This window comes from Vipera berus (genome assembly GCF_964194415.1).
Source record: "Vipera berus genome assembly, chromosome: 1".
In the NCBI taxonomy this organism is placed as follows: domain Eukaryota; kingdom Metazoa; phylum Chordata; class Lepidosauria; order Squamata; family Viperidae; genus Vipera; species Vipera berus.
The window spans coordinates 285162769-285185320 of record NC_138202.1 but is presented as its reverse complement, the minus strand read 5'-3'; the positions used below and the strand labels follow the sequence as shown (position 1 = coordinate 285185320).

Below are 22552 nucleotides of genomic sequence, written 5' to 3'. Positions count from 1 at the left end.
AAGCAGGGATGGGCAATGTTTTATGGCTTGAAAAGTGCCCTTGACTTTGATTTATGCACTGAAATGCAACATGCCAAAAAGGAGGATAAGATGGGCACAACAGGACCAAAATGAGATCTTATTTTATTTGTCATTTGCCATTTATCTATCTATCTATCTATCTATCTATCTATCTATCTATCTATCTATCCTATCTATCTATCCTATCTATCTATCCTATCTATCTATCTATCTATCTATCTATCTATCTATCTATCTATCTATCTATCTATCTATCTATCTATCTATCTATCTATCTATCTATCTATCTATCTATCTATCTATTAAGCTTGTAACTTAAATACAGGCAAGCTTATTATTCCCTTATATTTAATTATTTGACCCATTGCAACTTCAATATGTACAATTCAGTGGGAACGTCTGGGGCTGTATCCCAAATTCGCAAACAGCCCCCCCTTTTTTTTGCAGCTTCAAGGACATGTTCCTGGCAGTTAGAACAATTAATCAGTGGAACAACCTGCCTCCAGAAGCTGTGAATGCTCCAACACTGGAAGTTTTTAAGAAGAGACTGGACAGCCATTTGTCCAGAATGATATAGGGTTTCCTGCCTGAGCAGGGGGTTGGACTAGAACAGGGCTTTTCAACCTTTTCACCCACTGTACCACTTTTAGGATATGGCAACATTCGAGTACCACCAGTCGCCTAGCAAGGTGTCAAAAACTTGATGACCAAAAAAAAAAAAGGAAAAAATTGATGAAGTACAGGTAGTCCTCGACTTACAACAATTCGCTTAGTGATTGTTCGAAGTTACAATGGCACTGAAAAAAGTACCCCCCAAACCACAGCCGAGCAAGACACCTGCCTGCCCAGTGGCACTCTTCCTTCTGTCCGAGGTTTTCATTGTAAGCATTTCTGTTGAGGATTGGCAGTGGGGGTGGGGTGGAGGTGTGTTTGGTTTTTATTCCCCCCCTCTTCTGGGTGGTTGCAGCAGGTTTTGGTTACTTCACATGACCCTGGGACACTGTGACCGTCATAAATATGAATCAGTTGCCAAGCATCTGAATGTAAATCACAAGACCCTGGAGATGCTGCAACATTCCAGCTGATCAGTGCTTCTTCTGGGCTCAGCAGAAGCACCAGGATCAGCGCCGAGCTTCAGCTGGAGCCTGGTGCTGATCCTGGTGCTTCCACTGAGCCCTGACAGCCCCAAAGAAGCACTGATCCTGGCACTTCCACTGAGCCCCGACAGCCCTGCAGCTCCAGCCATCTCTCGCTCAAGCTTGTGCAGTGCTGCCACCGGTTCAGCTCATTCCCCTCCCCTGCTACCACTTTTCTAGGATGGTCACGTACCACCTGCCAGATGCCAATGTACCACAGGTGGTACCTGTACCACTGGTTGAAAAGCCCTGCACTAGAAGACCTCCAAGGTCCCTTCCAACTCTGTTATTCTGTTCTGTTCTGTTCTGTTCTGTTCTGTTCTGTTTTATATACAAGAGGGTTCTAAATTCCAAATTCTGAACTTTATTCTTCCTATGCAGACAAGCTAAGTCTTTGTCATTACACAGTCATATAATTAGATTCTCTTCAAATCCAAAATAGGCAACTGAAAGCTACTAGATCACAGGAATGTGAATCTCTAACATGAGGCTAATAAATGTCAGTTTCATGTCAGAAGATCAGCTTGAAGGTTCTATCCTTTGATCAATGGGGATGGGGCTGCTATTAAAAATAAGGCAAGTTTTCCTCTATGGATGATGATAGCCTAGGGCACAGAGGAACTAGCTTCATGTAATACACAAAATCCTAATTTATTTTTATTTTTTTATTTTAATTCCATTTATATCCCGCCCTTCTCCGAAGACTCAGGGCAGCTTACAAGCTTAGCAGTAGCCTTCATTCTATGTATATGCCTGCTTATTAGGGCTTTCACACACACCCCAAGCGGCATTATTACAAAGTCAGCTTAATTGCCCCCAACAATCTGGGTCCTCATTTTACCTACCTCGGAAGGATGGAAGGCTGAGTCAACCTTGAGCCTGGTGGGATGCGAACCTGCACCAATTGCAGGCAGCTGGTGTTACTTAAGGAGGCATTAGCCCACTGCTCCACCAAGGCACAATGGTTATGTTCAAGTAACATATCATGTCCAGAAGAGTACATCATATTATGGTTTAATGCAATGGCCTGATAGCCCCAATATACTTAACTACAAGTTATCCATCCCAAGTATTTTTTTAACACTAGGTTTGTACAAATTCCTTTCTGGGAATATGCACACATGAGGATAGTAGCAGAGATAATACAATTTCTTCTCATTTAATTCAATTATATATCTGGCTAAGACTAATCATTCCTCCCACAACTGAAGTTTCTTTTACAATACTGAGCAAATTATTGTTTTCTTCCTGCACAGAACAGCAGGCAGTCTCCAAATAAGTAGTTGACTTCAACTTGGCCTTTGTATAAATGCACCCAGTAGGTCGTCAACATAAAGTCAAATATGCATTTAAGTATATAGTCACCAGGGGGGAAAAATCCCATATCTGTCATTGCAACCATGGACCTAAGGGATTCATGCTTTGAAGCGTTCATTTCAGTACTTCATAAAAATCCTTTCCTACGTGACTCTTTTGCAGTGTGAAGAAAGTGCTCTCAAGACGCTGATAAACAAAAGCTCTTGAGATTATTGTGAATGTTATTTGGAAGCCAACACAAGTGTCAGTTGTCTTCCTCTGTTCATGCTGTTGAGGTTGATGCCATGATGTGCTGAATACTATCCATATTCATTGACCTAACAGTTGGATGATATAGTTTAATGAAGATAGACAGAACATAAATTACTGTTACAGCCTGTTTGAAATGCCTATTTTTTGTGTGTGCCCGATAACGCTTTATAATCTATAGCCTTTGTTCTGTGTCTGTTACCATGCCAAGCAAAACAGCACATTGCTTAATTAAAAATGTGTTTTCATAATAGCTCGGTGTGGTGAAGGGAAAACACCAGCTTCCTTGTAAGTATGGCAATGGGTGTCTGCAAACTCAGCACTCTCTAAGCATAAAGGCTGCTCTAAAGAAAAGGCAGATGTGAGGGTTGGAGAAGAAGCTTGAGGGAGGCGGCAGATGCCACAGGAGGACAAAGAGAAGCCTACAGAGAAAGTGCTCTGCTGGACAAGCTTCATCAGGCCTGTATAAATACATTTTCCCACCCTTCCCTGTTGCCTGGCCAGGACTGAGCTCATTGCCCAGGCAGAAAAGAGAGGTGGTTCCTCATGGTTCAAAGCCTTACTTAGAGGAAAGGAGGAGACCAAAGACTACTCATGTAAGGCCCTGGTGATATGCTGAGGCCAGAAGGCTTATTGAGACTATGTGAATATAGGAGAACAAGCCTCAAGCCTGGACAACAAGGCTAACAGAACCCCAGAGTGACATGTAGCCCATCAAGTACTTGGATTGATTGTTGTGGACAGTGGGGTGGGGATTTATTGGATTTTTGTATTGGGCTCTTATTTCTATAAGCTGCTTGGAGTCATCATAAGTGAGTTGGGCGGCCACAGTGCTTTTTTTGTAAAAGAAAAAGGTGCCAGAACTCACACGTCATACAACCCGCCTTGCCTACCCTACAAGGTTCCATCCCAAAAAGGTGCCGGAACTCCGTTCTGAGCGTTCTATGAGAAAAAAAGCCCTGGGCGGCCATATAAATTTTCTCAATAAATAAAATAAATAAACTACTGCAACCGGACCTATTTACTTCCTTGGTTAGATATTTTATTTTGAGAGTTACTTCGATTCCTTCATTTGTATTGCTGAGATCCAAAGGGCCTGTTTTTTGATGTTGACTCCTGTCCCTGAATGCTCAAGGGACTGGGAAAAATAAACCTCAGATTTTCTGCATCATTGGAGAGTCCAGAGTTTGCTTTCTGTTACTCACCAGTCAGCTCCACATCTCTCTGCACACTCAGTTCACATAAGCATCTGGTACAAGCCGCAATGAAGTCACATGCGTTCAGATATCATCGTGCAAATAAAACAATTTATGGAATTTGCACCAGTAGCAACATAACAGATTACATTACCAATTTGAATAATGTATTCCATAACATTGTGATGCGTGTAATTTCATTTGCCTCTTTTGCCCACGTAGGCATGGGAACTGCTTCATTATGCCTTTTTCCCATGGCTGAAACCTAATATTACTCAATATTACAGTGAAGGGTATGGAGCTACTCTATAAACATTTGGGATCAATGCTGCGGTATGGCAAACTTACAGTGTGGTGTCATGATGAAAATCCTGGACAAAAACTGGGGAAATTGGACTGAGCTTTACCATCACTTCCTCTTAACCTAAGCTACCTAAACTAGTCTTGAGCTAGCTAGACTTGAACATTGGGTCCTATCCAATAAAATGCAGTTTTATGGTGAGAAAAGTGAGATCCAGTAATTAGGCAGGAAAACCCAAATGCACAGGTATAGAACAGGCAACACCTGATTCAACAGTAGTAACTGTGAGAGGGATCTACTGTGTTTCCTCGAAAGTAAGACCCTGTCTTATATTATTTTTGCCTCCAAGAGAGGCATTAGGTCTTAATTTTAGGGGTGTCTTATATTTTTTGTGACACCTGCCTCGCCTCGCCGTGGTGGCACCAACAACCCTGTCCAGCAGTCCACATGGCTGCCGGCCCACTTCTGCTGTGGCCGCTCACAACATCGTGCTGCTGCAGCCACAATGAGGTGAGGCGGGGGTGGGGGGGGAGCTGTAGATCCCTCTGGATCTTACTTTTCTCACCATAAAACTGCATTTTATTGGATAGGACCCAATGTTCAAGTCTAGCTAGCTCGAGGTTAGCTTTATTAGCTTAGGTTAAGAGGAAGTGATAAGGCTCAGTCCAATTTCTTCAGTTTTTGTCATCATGACACCACACTGTAAGGTTTCCATAGCACACCACAATATAAAAAAAGATGCTGAGACCTTAGAAAGAATGCAGAGAGGAAAACAAGGATAATGTTGAGACTCTAGAAAGAGTACAGAGAAGAGCAACAAAGACGATCAGGAGACTGGAGGCTAAAACATAGAAGGAACGGTTGCTGGAATTGGGTATGTCTAGAAGACCTCCAAGCTCCCTTCCTGCCCTAAGATTCTATGACTTCTATGACTAATCAAATTCCGTTGAGAATAAAATGATACGAATAACCTTTGGAAACCAGTTTATTGTAGCTCCTAGCAAGAAGGAAATATATACATGTAATAAATAAATAAACTGGTGATCATGACAGATTTCAGAAGGTGAAAAGGGGGAATTTCAAAATTTCAATTCAGAAAGTTACGGTCCATTATAAGTTGAGTCCAAAGTTTCCTACAGTATGGATTCACTACTTTCTAGCCCTCCATGCCAAACAAACATATAGATTGATCGATCGATCGATTGATAGACATGCCATCAACTTTTTTTCAGTTTCTAGCAACCAAATACATACATAGATACATTTTAGAGCCTTGGTGGAGCAGTGGGCTAATGCCTCCTTAAGTAACACCAGCTGCCTGCAATTAGTGCAGGTTCGCATCCCACCAGGCTCAAGGTTGACTCAGCCTTCCATCCTTCCGAGGTAGGTAAAATGAGGACCCAGATTGTTGGGGGCAATTAAGCTGACTTTGTAATAATGCCGCTTGGGGGTGGGGGGCGAAAGCCCTAATAAGCAGGCATATACATAGAATGAAGGCTACTGCTAAGCTTGTAAGCTGCCCTGAGTCTTCGGAGAAGGGCGGGATATAAATGGAATTAAAAAAAAAAATTCTCTATGACAATCTATCTCAAACTGTTCTTTCAGGTCTTCCAACAATGACTCATCATCACTGGTCCAAATATATGTAGCAATGGAAACATAATAGTACCTGTTGGCCTACTTCTTGAGTCTAGGAAAAATGTATTTATATTTATTTATATTTTTAAAAAAATGATATCCTGCCCTTTGAATGAGATTAAGAGAAATATTTCCCTGTCTACTGACCCAGGTAATTGATTCAGAAAGAATGGGAAGTTATTACTTCCCATGGATAACATAATGTTCACTTGGGAGAAAGCTAGCAGAAGGATTGGATAGAAAGAAAATTGTCAGGATCTCAGGGGAAGTAAATTGCTACCCTCCATCAAATTGACGTAGCCATAGCATGAACTAACACTGCTGAATGGAATTTAATAGCATCCATCGTTTTGTACTCAGAGATTAGCCCCTAAACATAAATTTTGAAAGTAGGTAATTTATGCATGCCCATGACAATGAAATCTCTTTCTTGCTGCAATACTTGCTATATACAGTCATCTGTTGCTAGGGAAGTTTCACTAAAAAACTTCCTACTCAATATCTTGGGGAAACTTCAAGTGGGTATGAATCACACGTCTATAAACTTGGATCTATATTTTTTTTTCTGTATAGGATAGACGTCTACTGAAAAGGACAGCAGGCCACCCAGCTTCTTTAAACGATAGCTTGGAACTTAGCAATCCATTCTTCTGGCACTTACCTGGCATATAAACCCAGTTGATGAACACTGCCGTACCCAGAGACTGAATTTCCGTTTTTTCCTCTTACGTAATTCTCGCTCTGTGCAGGTGGCAATGAAAACTGGATCTTCATCAATCAGAGGCTCATGGAGTACCTAAAGTCATAATATGCTAATGTTATTTGGTCTTAGGCTTGGAAACCATTTTTAGAAATCCTCTTAAGCATGTCAAAATTGAATCAATCTCCTATACAAGTGGTCTACCCTACTTAATGGGTTAGAAAGTAGCCCAGATACATTAATATTTTTTTTTAAAAAAAATCCTTTCCTATTTTTCACCCATCAAATATGTACTGTAACACAGTCTCAATTGTCATACCAAATACTCCATGAAACAAAGAAGCTTGTGAACAATATCTAGGAAAAAAAACATGAACCGGGCATTATAAATTATCCAAATCATAATTGTTGTTGAGGTGTATCTCTGATTGCTGAATACATATTCTAATTATGTAGATCAGAACATTCAGTTTTTGTATCTGTCCATGGCACCTTAACAACAAAAAATTCACCATCATAAATTGCTGTGCTTTCTTTGGCACTGACAGATTTTTATAATGCTTATAATGAACTTGATTCCTCCAGAAGACTCATCTTGGTAATTGTAATTCCCATCAGAATGTTAAACTTTGCCCAAGTGCATGTTGGTTTTTGCCAGTTGTGTTCTACTTCTGCAGATACCAACAGCCTCAAAACTATCAAATGAGCATTTTAAAAAAAGGAAACAAAAGGTTATCTAGTCAAACAAAGGACTGTTTTAATAGAAGAGAATACATGTAGCTCAGGATGAACTGTGGAATCCTTGGGGCTGTCTTGGTTGTTTGCAGACATTTCATTACCCAACTAGGCAACATTATCAGGGCAAGAGATGTGTGGGGTTTATCTACAATAACTTGACCCACCAGTGTTGATGGGGATGTGTTGTTTTTTTTCCTTGGTAGTTCCTCAATTATGGTATTGTTTTCTGCTTGTTTGCCTGAGGTTAATCGTTGCTTATCTGGGTATTGGTCTTTTTTGTTTACCCTCTTAGCTTTTTTATGCATATGGAATGGTAAAAAGACTTGAGGATGGAGGAGGCAGGTACTATAAATTAAGGAGAGTTCTTTTCTGAAGTAATGTTATTGTGCTTCTATTTATATTATGTAATTAGGTATAATGTAGTCTATGTTGGTATTTTAGCACATCCTTTTAATCCTGTTATGCAAATCCACAGTCCCATTTGTCCTGGGATTTTTTCGGAATGCATTTCATTTTTGAGGAGTATTTTGAGATGAGGACAAGAGGGTCTCATGGGAGTGGCCACCATGAATTACAATCTGATTTTTAAGTGGCAAAGGGCAGAGTGAGTTTTTGAATTTTTCCACTGTCAATAGCTGACTTCTATAAAGTTTTGGAATAAGTTGTATCTAGGCAATTTTCTTTTCAGATGAGTTTCTATGTTAGGACTGATGGGGGAAAATATTAGGGTGGAAGGATCTAGAGATAGGTAAAAGGAGCAACCTGTATGTCATGTGAACACCATAAAAGTGATGATAGCCCTTGTTTTAAATTAAACTTGATTAAGTCTGTAGATTACCTGTTTATTCCCCCCAAAAAAAGATATAGATCATCATCAAACCATTTATTTGTTTAAGAATATTTTAACCAAAAACCCAGTTATCCCAGTAAGTAAGTTAAAAGAAAACATGGCAGCTATTTTAGTCAGGATAGATTTATGTATTTATTTTAAAAATTTATATGGCTGCCCATCATAAGCAACCATAAAACCAATAAATAAAATAGTCATAAATCAATAAGATAATGAAATAACAAACAAAAATTTACATTGACAATAATGTTGAACCCATCAACTTGGCACCAGTCATTATCAGACTATGTGCTCCTGTGGGAAGCCAGCCCCCCAAAGAAGGAAATATTAAAAGGGCAGAAAAATATATTTCCTCAAAGGATCTTAAAGAGGCAGAAAAGCATGCCCAGTTTTCTTAATAGCCTCAAGTCTCCCTCCGCCAAGCAGAAACCAGCTCTATAGAAATGCAGATGTAAACCATCCAGGATGCCCCCAGCTAGAAGATTAAGAAGACGAAGACACCTAAAATCTACATACCCCAACCAAAGTCTAAGACAGGACATAATAGGATTAACGCACAGATGCCAAAGGGCACACCCAGACTCAGCTCAGAATACATCCGTCCATCACCCCTCTGTCATGGTCAGACCATTACCTCCTGAGGCTAGTTTTCCGTCATGCCATCCCCCGCCGCTGGGCGGCGGAGCCGACCAGGTGGTTCCGCCCCAGGCGCCTAATGGACCCAGATCGGTTCCAGAGGGCGCTTGGGCCTATACCTATCACCCTTACCCACAGCCCAGTCGATGCCCTGGTGGAGGCCTGGGAAACGGCAGCCACCAGGGCACTCGAATGCGTTGTACCCATGCGACCTCTGACCCGACGCAGATCCCGTTGGGCCCCATGGTTCTCTGTGGAGCTCCGGGAGATGAAGCGGCGGAGACGAGGTCTAGAGAGCGGTTGGAGATCCAGCCGATCCGAATCCGACCGATTGCAGTTAAGAACCTTTATAAGGTCTTATCTTGCGGCGATAAGGACGGCGAAGTCTAACTACTTTGCCGCCCTTATCGCGTCCGCAGATAATCGCCCGGCCGCCCTGTTTAGGGTGACTCGCTCCCTCCTTAATCAGGAGGTGAGAGAGGATCCCTTGCAGGGACGAGCCGAGGAGTTTAGTCATCATCTGGCGGACAAAATCGCTCGGATCCGGACCGGCTTGGACTCTGACTGGGCAGAGTCTAATGTGGAGGAATCAGGCGGTCTTGAGCACGTTATCTGGAATGAGTTCGACCCTGTTTCCCGTGATGATGTGGACAGGATCATGGGGAGACTGAGCACCACCACCTGTTTGTTGGATCCGTGCCCCTCCTGGCTAGCTTATGCGGCTCGGGAAGGAACACGAGGCTGGTTCCATGCAGTAATAACTGCTTCCTTGAAGGAGGGTGTGTTTCCTGCCGCCTTGAAGGAGGCGGTGGTGAGACCCCTTCTCAAGAAGCCTGCTTTGGACCCGGCTGTTTTAAACAACTACCGTCCAGTCTCCAACCTTCGCTTTCTGGCGAAGGTTGTTGAGAGTGTGGTGGCGCATCAGCTCCCTCTGTTCCTGGAGGAAACTGATTATCTGGACCCATACCAATCGGGTTTCAGGCCCGGGCACAGCACGGAGACGGCATTGGTCGCGCTGGTGAATGATCTCTGGAGGGCTAGGGACAGGGGTTGCTCCTCTGTCCTGGTCCTATTAGATCTCTCAGCGGCGTTCGATACCATCGACCATGGTATCTTACTGCGGCGTCTCAGGGGGCTGGGAGTGGGAGGCACCGTTTTACGGTGGTTCTCCTCCTACCTCCAGGGCCGCTCGCAGTCGGTGTTGACAGGAGGGCAGAGATCCGCCCCGAGGTCTCTCATTTGTGGAGTCCCTCAGGGGTCGGTTCTCTCGCCTCTCCTGTTCAACATCTATATGAAGCCGCTGGGCGAGATCATTCGTGGTTTTGGGGTGGGGTATCATCAGTACGCTGATGATACCCAACTTTTTCTTTCCACCCCGAACCAACCCAGTGATGCCCTCTCCGTGATGTCCCGGTGCCTGGAGGCGGTTCAGGTCTGGATGGGGAGAAACAGGCTTCGTCTCAATCCCGCCAAGACTGAGTGGCTGTGCATATCGGCATCTCGGGTTAACCAAGTTATTCCATCCTTAATGATGGGGGGTGAGGTGTTACCCCCCGTCGATAGGGCTCGCAACTTGGGCGTCCTCCTGGATTCACGGCTCAATTTCGAAGACCATATAGGAGCCGTGACCAGGGGGGCTTTTGCCCAGGTTCGCCTGGTGCACCAGTTGCGTCCCTATCTGGACCGAGACGCCCTACGCACAGTTACTCATGCGCTTGTGACCTCCCGTTTGGACTACTGTAACGCTCTCTACATGGGGCTGCCCTTGAAGACCACTCGGAGGCTTCAACTGGTGCAGAATGCGGCCGCGCGAGTTGTAATGGGGGTTTCCCGATACTCCCATGTAACACCTCTACTCCGTGAGCTGCATTGGCTTCCGGTTGCCCTCCGGGTGAAATTCAAGGTGCTGGTTATCACCTATAAAGCCCTACATGGCCTGGGTCCGGGATATCTGAGGGAACACCTGCTGCCGGTATCAAATACCCTTCGCCCAGTGCGCTCCCACAGGGAGGGTCTGCTCAGGGTCCCGCTGGTAAGAGACTGCCGGCGGGTGACACCCAGGGATAGGGCCTTCTCGGTGGGAGCGCCTGCCCTCTGGAACCAGCTGCCGGTGGAGCTGAGAACTGCCCCCGACCTTCGATCATTCCGCCGGGGCCTGAAGACCTGGCTCTTCGAGCTCTCGGGCCCAGACTGAGGAGGAATTTTTAATTTGGGGTTCTTTTTAACTGACTACAGGGTTAATTTAATATTTTTTAATTTGGTTCTTAATTTTTGTATTTTGGATTTTTAATTCCCTGTAAACCGCCCTGAGTCCTCAGGGAATAGGGCGGTATATAAATATAACTAAATAAATAAATAAAATAAATAACACAGGAAATACAAAGCCTAAAACAGGAACAGGAACATGGTGTTCACATGACGTACAGGAAACAACTCCAAACAAAAGGCTCCAGAGGGTATAAAAACCCACACCCTACATGTGCTCGTCCCTTTTTTCATTCCAGAGCCATCTTTCTGTCTGGCTCTCCTCTTCAATGAACTGCAACCTTCTTTCTAAAGCAGTCACCGTGTTGTTTATTCCCGGCTTGGACTGAATCATGATGAAGACTTTTCTTTCAACACTCCCAAGTAGAGAAAAATGCAGAATACTAAAATAATACTCAATAATTAAGTAGCAGCAGGTCCCTCTTACAAAGAACAAATAAAAGCTCATCATATAGTTGTCCTGGGTGCAGATAACTGCATGCCTTAACCCAGCTATCAATGAATGCCAGCAGGCATTCCTTAGGATTTGAAGTAAAAGTTGGGTTTTTTAAAAGAAATATATGAGATATCTAAACTATATTGAACAGGAGAGAGAGAAAGAAAGAGAGACAGAGATTATTAGGAAGTTCCTTTTTGCCCCCTAAAGACAGAGACATATTTAGTTAACAACAGGCAAGTGAAGACTCCTTCCTCATCTACCAGGGCAAGGCCAATAGGTAGAAAGCGATGATGCCATGGTCAGTGAATAATATTAGCCATTCTGTGTATTACTTTTCCATATTCTGAACTGGAATCTTGGCACTCCCTCTCACATGATCCAAGCCCCCTCCTCATCCTCCTCCCCGAAAAAGCTCCAGGCTATCGTATAAATTAAATAAATAAATATTGAGTACTTGATTTCCGCATTCCAGCATGCTACACGTAAGGCAATATTTATTCTAATAACTGCCTGTTGTCATTAGGAAAAGCACTTAAATGCCATCCTGTTTATTTTGGCTCTCTTCAGTGTGTTATGTACCGCTGTAAAATAATAGTCACACTTGGTACATTAGGAAATAAATTCAATAACCAAAACACTGTTGACAGAAGGAGGTGCCAAACCTAAAAGGTTCTGAATAATTCATTCAAAATCGGTATTAAACCACAGCAAGGAGGCTACTTTAAGCATCTGCTTGTCTGTGTCCTTCCATTAGAGAGGCTGGCCAAGAGGCAACACCTGTTTAAAAGCTGTAGCTGTTTTCCAAGTATGGTTAATTAGAGATTCGTAGAAAGTATCAGATGTTCTAAAAGTTGTTTAACATTGTACAGTTCTTATTCAAACTGTGTCCGTAGACCAGGGGTGTCAAACTCAATTTCATTGAGGGCCGCATCAGCATTGCGGTTGCCCTCAGGGGGCCGGGTGGGTGTGGCCTACTGTGTGGGCGTGGCTAAAGTGCGTATGGCCTACTGGGTGGGCATGGCCAGCTCTACATCGTTCGCATCAAGGGTGCCTATGGGGGCCTGGGCAGGAGTGGGACAGATCTGAGGGTCTCTGGCAGGAGGAGGGTCTCTGGGCCAGGGCCAAGGCAGTGGGGGCTGTTCCATCACTGTTTCCAGGATGGCTTTGCGGGCCGCATGAAACCACTTCACGGGCCACATCTGGCCCCCAGGCCTTGTGTTTGACATGTCTGCCGTAGACAAACGAATATTCATAGCAAAAGAAAATGAACTAAAAAGATACTCATTCAGATTATCCAAAAGGCAGAATTAGAGATTGGGTCAAGGTTTTGAGCGTCTCATATACAGTGCACTGAAGACATAGCACGTGTTTGCCAGCAGCTAACAGGGGTCTTCAAACTTGGCCCTGTTATGACTTGTGGACTTCAACTTCCAGAATTCCTCAGCCAGGCACGCTGGCTGAGGAATTCTGGGGATTGAAGTCCACAAGTCATAAAAGGGCCAAGTCTGAAGACCCCTGAGCTAGAAGAATCCAAATGCTGAATTGATACCAGTGAAAAATGTTGACTTAATTCAGCATGTTTGTTGCGCTGTATCTCACTACAATAATCTATTACATCAATTGATTTTTATCAGTCTCAGAATTAAAGCAGAAATTATTGGGACTTTCAAATTCAAATTGGAGAAATCCAGAAATTTGCAGTAAAGGGTCATAGCAAAGTACCGGTAGTACTGGCAGTAAAGGGTTACAGTATCTAGCCATCCTCCAGATTTTGGCAGCCCAGATCTGGCAACTCTATGTATATTATGTTTATGCAAATATCCAGGCAAAGTGCATAGAAGGAAGAGCTGCTGCTATCATAATTTCTGTCAGGACTACCATCTTCCTGCAGTAGCTACTTGAAGTAGCAAAAAAGCTCTTTGATACTAATAAGACTTTGCTCCTTATGGAACCTGTACTCTTTAAATTGGGAGTGGGGGAGGACCTCTCAGTTCTTCATTTTAAAGAAAACTTTTTATAGAATTATCATACTGGATTACATCATATTGGAAATGACATAGAGACTAGAATGAGGTGTTCAGGGTCATTACATTGGCAAAAGATTATTTAATATCCCCTTTTCTGTAATACATTTTGTGAATTAGGAAAAAATGCTAGCTGTCACGGCCCAGGCCTTAGACTTTGAATCTGATTTTTAAGCAGCTACAGCTGACCCAGTGGAATATCAGCCTCAGGAGAGATAAAGTCAGGGATCACATGAGGCTGATCAAAAATAGACATTACTTGAACAGCTGGATTAGTCAGAGGAGGAGGATGTAAGATCACCCAGCTCCCATACTCAGTGAATAGAATGGAGAGCAGATCAGTGGTGTTTGTTGAGGCTCCTTGCAAAATAAGGGAGTAAATCTCATTATTAATGACAAATGGCTGCAAACTTAGGAGGCAGCCTTAGGAGGCAGTCCTGAACCCTGCTTCTTTGCTGGAAGCAACTTCTGATCTCTGGCTCTTGCATGACATTGGTGTGGTTTTTGCTTGTGAAATTCTGATTTCTGGACTGGCTGACAACCCTGACTCAACTCTTGGAATCTTTGATTGATTCGGTGGCTTTTCTTCTGTTTGCTCCTGTTAAAACAAAACTTAGACAAAGGTCTGATAGAGACTCTGTTTTGCTTTGCATGCTTTAACTGTCATCTCTTTGACATCGAGTAAACCATAAACTATCATAGTAATTATATGTGAGTATTTGAAACCAGAAGCAGGATATTTCTGGGTTCCTAATTTGTTAGCTCCATTGTTAGCTCCCTATATTCTCTTTGACGATACAAGTGACATCTTAAATGAAAGCCTTTTTCTTTTTCTTATGCTACCCCTGAGTGCAAGAGGGTGTGTATGACACTTCTTGTATCAACAAAATAGCTACCAAGTCTTACCACTATCTTTCAGAGCAATCATTTGAGAACAGTAGTTGCACCCTAGTGTGTTGGGCTTCAGTTCCATCATCCCATAGCCAGTGGCTATACAGGATAGAGATGATGAGAACTGAAGTTCATAAATCGGGAGACAGTATGTTGCAGAGTCTGATTCAAAATTTATTTTCAATTTAATATGTTGGTTGTACTAGAAAAAAAAGGTATGATGGGATATTAGGGATCTCATAAATTCAAATTAGTTTAACAACTAATGATAAAAAGAAATAATATAATTAGAAGAATGAGGCTGAAGTAGGTATTCTTGTGGTTCGTGGCTATCAGAATTAAAATCTGTAACTCCCGCCAACTAATTATTTTGGTGTAGGGTTATCCAGTTTATTCTGGCTTCATCTTAATTACATTTACAGGGATTAGTCAACCATCTTACAAACAATAAACCTAAGAATTTTAAACCTTAAGAGGAAGGCACATTAGTAATCATATTATGTATCTCCCTAAGCTCAGGGTGGATTTGCATATACATCATGATGACGTGTCATACACAAGGCCTCCAATCTGCCAGAATCATTTCCATTTGAAGCATGAAAATGGAAGCATGAAGCAGGTTTCATATCTCACATCCATTTTAAGTAATTTAGAGAAGCCTTTCAAATAATATTAGCAGGCAAATATCAGGCCCAAATCCCAGCTTCTTCGCTTATTGTAATCCAAATGACAACTGAAATCCAGTCAAGCTGGAGGACAATGGGGAAACAGGTTGAGAAGATTAAAGTAGCCCAATACATTTTTTTAAATATATCACCTTATACTTCTACTAAGGTATTTGACTTATTTATATCATTCTTAATTGCCATCAGGCATGATAGATAGCTTCTTTTCTATCATATAAGCACATTTGCACAGTTTAATTATTAAAAGCTTGCTCATTTCTACCTGCTTCAAAATGGAATGCAACATCTCCATGGCTTCCCTTATAGAGCAAACAAGGTCATGTGATGTGTATCCTTCTTCAACGTCACGATTCCTATACTTCTTACTGTTTCCTTTAAATGAGGTAGATCCATATTTGAGCATACCATATGTCTCAATAGGAATAAAATGTTTCTTGAGTCATTCTTCATGTCTGTATACACACACATATACACTTCTGGTCATTGCCTTTTATTTCCCCTGTTGCAAGCTTTTGGGGCTTTGAGAAGCCCACAAGAAAGCCTACATGAGTCCAGCCCCAACATTACAACATAGGAGGCAGGATGCGTGGAGATGTCAACAATTCCCCTCCCCTCAAGATTACTTTATGTGGCACATTCAAAAGCATCAGCATCTTCTGCTCACTTGTAAATAAAGTTCAATCATCCAGGGCCAAAGTACCTGAAATCATGGCAGCTGGACCAAAGTTTATTAAAACTCAGAGGTTTCATTACTCATCCAAGTAACTTCTTCAGTTGCAATGAAAATTTGGGTAGGCAGAGAGTCATTGCAAATAACCAACATAATTGAATCTTCATTTACATGTTGCTTTTCATTTTGGGGAGAAACCTCCTGCAGTCTGTATGGCAACAGTTGGTTCTTTCGAATGACTCTCTGACTCTCTGCCTACCCAAATTTTCATTTTGACTGAAGAGGTTACTTGGATATGTAACGAAATGCCTCAGTTTTAATAAACTTGGGTCCAATCTTTTCAGATATTCTGTCTCACTTCTATATCCATACTCTCTAACATTTATGAAGTTGAGGAACTAAAGAGGTATGTGAAGACTGAGGTGTGAAATCACCTTATGCCCAGCCTGGATTTCATAAATGCAGAAGAAAAACTAACCAGTTTCATCATGTCAGCTGAATCAGTGAATGATATATTTCTAAGGAATGCTCTGTTGTCACATTCATTCCTCAGTTGTGTTTAAGAAGACTCAGAGAATAGAAGAAGCCACTGTGGGATTTTTCCAGGTCACGGGCTGTGTTTTAGCAGACGCCTGGAACGTAAAGGCCACTTTTTCAATGTAACCATCAGTCACCCCACATTGTAGGTCCATGGAAAGACTCAGAAGGTTTTTGTAGATTGCTGAGACATCTCTCCCTTGACCATATTGGAAACATCTGCCACTTATACCTCTCCACCACTGCATACTGAAGCATGGTTCAAGGGGACATGGGTCCCCATAAGGCCACCATCAAGCCCACCTACTCTATTTGTACACCACTGAGAAGTAGAACCATAAATGCACCTTAAAGCCTGGGTTTGATTGCCCTGAAAAATTTTAGATGTGCCCTTAAGAAACCAAACAAGCCAATGCATTCCCCACATGGTTCCTTTACAGATTAGGTTTTCTTGCTGATCCATGGTATGTTTTAGTGCAAGAAAGGAGTAAGATTTCCCACAACCCAGAAATCAAATCTCACCTGTGTTTGGGAAGGCTTGAAAGCAGAGTCAAAGCTATGTTGCAGAGAGTCCAGAAAGGGCTGGATTTTATAGAGGCCATGTGTAGTCTGACTCGAACGAAAGGCCACAATATGGAAGTATTTAAGAATCTTCTCAAATCTTGCCTGAGTCATGATTAATGCGATGCTCTTGTTGCTATAGAAACCACTACTCCAGATGCTGAGGACCGACTCACAATGGTGAGTGCTTGTAGATATCATATAGGCAAGGAAGGCCTTGATTTCTATCAGAGTGACATCCATCCAAGCCTCATCACTGCCAAACCGCTCCTGGTATTTCTTGGCATACATGTTGGTTTGAATCACCATGTTCTTTAGCACATTATCAGGAACAAAGAGTTGGAAAAAGTCCATGGCACTGGCAGTGGGTGGCATTTTGCGAGTTGGACCTAAAAGGGGAAAATATAGAAATTAAGCTCATTTTTCCAAACATTCAGAATATTCGCAATGAAGCAGAACCCTGAAACAATATAATTAGGCTACTTAGTCCATCTCACTCAATGAAGCACTGCTTTCTATAGTTTGTTTCTTAATGGGCACTCAGAGTCGTATTATATCCATTGCTATGAGGATAAGGCAGTTCATGTCTATTGTCAATATTCAAAACATCTGCCTAATTATTCCTGCACTTCTATTCCTGTCTACTCAGGAATAGACTAGGAAGTGCTACTGAGATCCAAAACTAATTTAGTCATGACACAGAGTCATTTTCTGGTCAAATTATTAACTCTTTTAAGAGAAAGTCTCCCTTCCCATTAGATAAACATTGAACTGATTTCATTAGAAATGCATTTAGCTGTGATCTAACAGGTATTTCTATGGAGTATAAATAAGAATGATTAAAAATATAAGAGAACATTTTTATTAAATTAGAAATAGCTTATTCACATGCGTAAGGTAATATTTCATTCCCCAATATGGCTACCTTGTTTTTTTTAAAAAGATAAGTATGCATTATTAGAAAGATATACACGAGATGTTAATAAAGATATCTTACTGAACTCTTTTCATAGACTTCCTTTATACTTTGAGAGGAAGGATTGTAAGAGATAAGTAGATAAGCATCTCTAATCAGTTTTGCACAGATTAGTAAATCTTGAAGTAAGAGAAGCCTGATGAAAAAGGTGAAAAAAAGCAGAGTCAAGTGATCAGCTTAGCAAAATCAAACCTAATATGAGAGTGAAAATATTCACTCAGTTCTAATAATTCTATATTTTTCTAGGCAACTATAATCTGTTTAAAGCCGTTTATTAAACTGGTTTATTTAGGCATCAATGATTTTTAACATTTCACGTTAAGCAAAGCAATGCATTAAGTCTGAGTTCTAAAGACTTCAGGACTCATTATTCTTTTCTTCCTAATACCAATGGCTTTGTATTTGGTCACTTCCACATTATTTTTCTTAGGTCCATAAGAAGCTTTGAAGAAACTTCAAATGAAGCAATTCCTTAAGCTCTCTCATGAAGCAACATGGTCCCTTTTCTTTCAAGAAAGAAACAAAGTACCCATGTTCCCCTCCCTTTCTTCATTTCAAAACTCCTCTCAACTTTTCCCCCCAGAGCTTATGCTGAGCAGCTGTGGCACATTGTATGGACAATCCTACAATGCACAGCAAAGCAATCCAGACTGTAGACACAAATTGGTGTGGGCTGAAGATTGCTCCAGTTACTCAGCTCCAATCATACTGCAGGCAATTCTGCAGTCTGCCGGCCTGAAAATTTGAAGTGATAGAAACAAACCACAGACCTGATTTAGCGATAAATAAATAAATAAATAAATAAATAAATAAATAAATAAATAAATAAATAAATAAATAAATAAATAAATAAAGTGGCTTTATTGCTTCAACGAAGGCAATGTTGTCTTCTCCATAGCTGAAAACATTTTGTTGAATCAAATCCACATTATTTTATCTAGGCCAACTCTTTCCACTTTCACAAAAGCAGTTTGAAAACGACCTAGAAGCACCTTCACTTCTGTCAATTCAGAAATGAGGAGCAAAATTGCTGGCCTGTCCAAATTCACATCAGTCTTGTGCAAACAATATCCTTTTAGGAATGGTGGGGGGAGCTTTCTGCACTGGCAGAAATTCACATTGCTTGCTTCCACTAGATTGTGAGGGAAAATACAAAGCTACCTGCACAGCTTTCTTCTTATAGGACCTGCTAAGAAAACCAGGATCATGGCATCCGGCCCTCTCAATTCCTGGCTAATAGATGGGGAAGAAATGGAGGTAGTGACAGATTTTATTTTCCTGGGTTCCAAGATCACTGCAGACGGGGACTGTAGCCAAGAAATTAAAAGATGTTTGCTCCTGGGGAGGAAAGCCATGGCAAATCTAGACAGCACACTAAAAAGCAGAGATATCACCCTGTCAACAAAAGCGTGTATAGTCAAGGCTATGGTCTTCCCAGTTGCAATGTATGGCTGTGAAAGTTGGACCATAAGAAAGGATGAGCACCAAAGAATTGAAGCCTTTGAACTATGCTGCTGGAGAAGACTCCTGCGAGTCCCTTGGACTGCAAGGCGATCAAACCGGTCAGTCCTAGAGGAGATCAACCCTGACTGCTCTTTAGAAGGCCAGATCCTGAAGCTGAAACTCAAATACTTTGGCCACCTAATGAGAAGGAAGGACTCACTGGAGAAGAGCCTAATGCTGGGAAAGATTGAGGGCAAGAAAAGAAGGGGACAACAGAGAATGAGGTGGCTGGATGGAGTCACTGAAGCAGTAGGCGTGAGCTTAAATGGACTCCAGAAGATGGTAGAGGACAGGAAGGCCTGGAGGAACGTTGTCCATGGGGTCGCGATGGGTCAGACATGACTTCACAGCTAGCACTAACAGCAACAACAACAGGTTGGTGTATGTTCAGGAGCCAGGAGGAAGGAGGAGGCCAGAGGACCTTCAAGAAGGAGAGCCCCCTGACCCCATTTGCAGAGCTCTGCAGAGTTCAAGCATCTTCAGAGTAGTTATTCTTGCACTATAGTTGAGAAAGAAGTAAATGCTGACAATCCTTTGCTCCAACACCAACATTTTTTCCACCATGGTTGCTTTGCACATAGAGGAAAACTAACTTGTGGAAAACAATGAAGTTGATTACTCTGTAACAGAATAATAGAATAACAGAGTTGGAAGGGACCTTAGAGGTCTTCTAGTCCAACCTCCCGCTCAGGCAGGAAAACCTATACCATTTCAGATAAATGGTTGTCCAATCTCTTCCTAAAACCTTCTGTCTATGATTAATTTGGACAACCATTTGTCTGAAATGATATAGGGTTTCCTGCCTGAGCAGGGGGTTGGACTAGAAGACCTCCAAGGCCCCTTCCAACTCTGTTATTCTGTATGTACTTGAAAGATTTGTATCACTTACAATTTAGCTTACTTATTATGAAATAAGTTCTGTTTCTTTCCTTCAGAATAGAGGGAGAATTGGCCGTCCAGATGTTGCTGAGCTACAAAGTTTAGCATTTGTTATCACTAACAATGGATGAGGTTACTAGGAGTTCAACAACATCTGGAGGGCGACAAGTTACACAAGATCAGTATATTAAAAATTAGCTAATATTTATTAAAACATGAAAACACAATTTGGAAGTGTGAAACATAAAATCATTTTTCCCCATTTTCGTTTAAATGTATTTTTAATAGCTCAACCAAATGCCATTCCTTTCTGAGAAATGATTATGATGGCGGTTCTTATTTGCATCACAGATGCGTTTTCTTCATACAAACATTTTCAATTTATTTGCAAAAGATGTTTCTCTTCTGCAACAAAATGTGAATATGAATGATCCATCCAACCATGGATGCCACATAATCCACAGGAGGGAATCAACCTAAAGTTCAAGGAAGACCACCTCTTCCCTGCCCCAAAGCTGATGGAAAGGTAACCTGATACCTGGGAGCAAAAATGTATCTCCAAGATTTTGCCATTGATGTTCACCAGGCTCCTTTCCCCACCCGTCTTTTAAAAAATTATTTTAGTATCATCATCGTCGTCGTCGTCATCATCATCATCATCATCCATCATTTGGTACAATGCAGTTAAATTGGTATTATTCTGCCAAGCAAAACCCCAGTTTCTCTGCTTAGAAAAGCCAACACAGTGCTAGGCTGCATTAACAGAGGGCTAGAATCAAGATCACGTGAAGTACTAATACCACTTTACAATGTCTTGGTAAGGCCACACCTGGAATACTGCATCCAGTTTTGGTCACCACGATGTGAAAAAGATGTCGAGACTAGAAAGAGTACAGAGAAGAGCAACAAAGATGATCAGGGAATTGGAGGCTAAAACATATAAGAAACGGTTGCTGGAATTGGGTGTGTCTAGTTTAAGGAAGAGAAGGATGAGGGGTGACATGATAGCAGTCTTCCAATATCTCAGGGGTTGCCACAAAGAACAGGGAGTCAAGCTATTCTTCAAAGTGCCTTAAGACAGGACAAGAAGCAATGGATGGAAACTAATCAAAGAGAGAAGTAAACTAGAACTTAGGAGAAATTTTCTGACAGAACAATTAATCAGTGGAACAACCTGCCTCCAGAAGCTGTGAATGCTCCAACACTGGAAGTTTTTAAGAAGAGACTGGACAGCCATTTGTCTGAAATGGTATAACGTTTCCTGCCTGAGCAGGGGATTGGACTAGATGGCCTCCAAGGTCCCTTCCAACTTTATTGTTGTTGTTGTTGTTGTTGTTGTTGTTGTTATTGCTATCTTCTGCAATGCCTTTGAATCCCAGAAGGGTCCCATATTACTGCATTGGGGACAGAGAGTAAGAACTCTTATTAAATTGATGTTTTATGACTAGCCAAGATCACTATTATAACCACTTTATGAATAGGCATGGGTATCCCATGGTAGCAATTTTTTTGAAGGTACTCACTATATGCGCTCAGAATTCAAAATATGACTTAAAACCCAGAAAGTTGCCTACTTTGGCCTTAGCTCAATGTGCACCGAGTATCACTTAGGAGGAACCAGTAAGGACCATTCCTCCTGGAAGTCCAAACAATACAGAATAGAGTGGAACTTTAACAATGCTTTGATTGATGCAGCACAAAATGATATTTGTCTTCTTAGCAGCACAGTCAAACTGCTGACTCATATTCAGCTTGTGATCAGCTCTAACTTTAGAATCCTTTTCACGTGTATTAACAAGCCAGGTATTAGATCTGGATGAAGTTTTGAATTGGGGGATTTGGTTTGAAATTCCAACCCACAGTGTTGTAGCATCTTTCATTTTTTCTGTTTTGCCTCACCACTGCAGAACAGGCCAGTAACAGTGGTGCCTTCTCATTTGTCTTCCCCAGTGGTTTGTCTCTGCCTTTTCTGGAAGGACAGGAAGAGCTGATAGTGAATCATGATTATTTGTGGAAAAATAAAAGGACAGCTATTGCAGACTTGCACATGCACACAGCCTAACTAAACCATATATAGTCAAATCAACCTTTTCCCAGCCCAATATCAGTATCAGAGTCCAACTCTGAGTGAATTCAAGTGACTTTTTTCTGCCAAATAGTGAGAATATTTATCACAGTGGTCCTGCACTAATCCTATGATCTGTCCTTCTCAGCAGAGACTGGGTCTGCTTGAGCAAAGCATAGAGGGGTGGGGGCACCAAATGCAACAACGGTGAAGAATTAACACAGTTTTGTCATTCTTAATATGGATTCTTACCAGTGTTTGCTGTTCATCTTCC

The 22552-nt window shown here is 41.8% G+C and overlaps 1 protein-coding gene across 1 annotated transcript in view; it reads right to left on the bottom strand.

Annotated features, from left to right (window-relative positions):
- PGBD5 (piggyBac transposable element derived 5) overlaps nucleotides 1–22552 on the bottom strand; it is a gene marked incomplete at its 5' end in the record, with an annotated part of 84824 nt that overhangs the window by 20617 nt on the left and 41655 nt on the right. The window contains 2 exons of the mRNA XM_081333699.1: nucleotides 6520–6654; nucleotides 16817–17244. Coding sequence (XP_081189825.1) covers nucleotides 6520–6654; nucleotides 16817–17244 — 563 coding nt within the window. The remainder of the gene's footprint in view (nucleotides 1–6519; nucleotides 6655–16816; nucleotides 17245–22552) is intronic.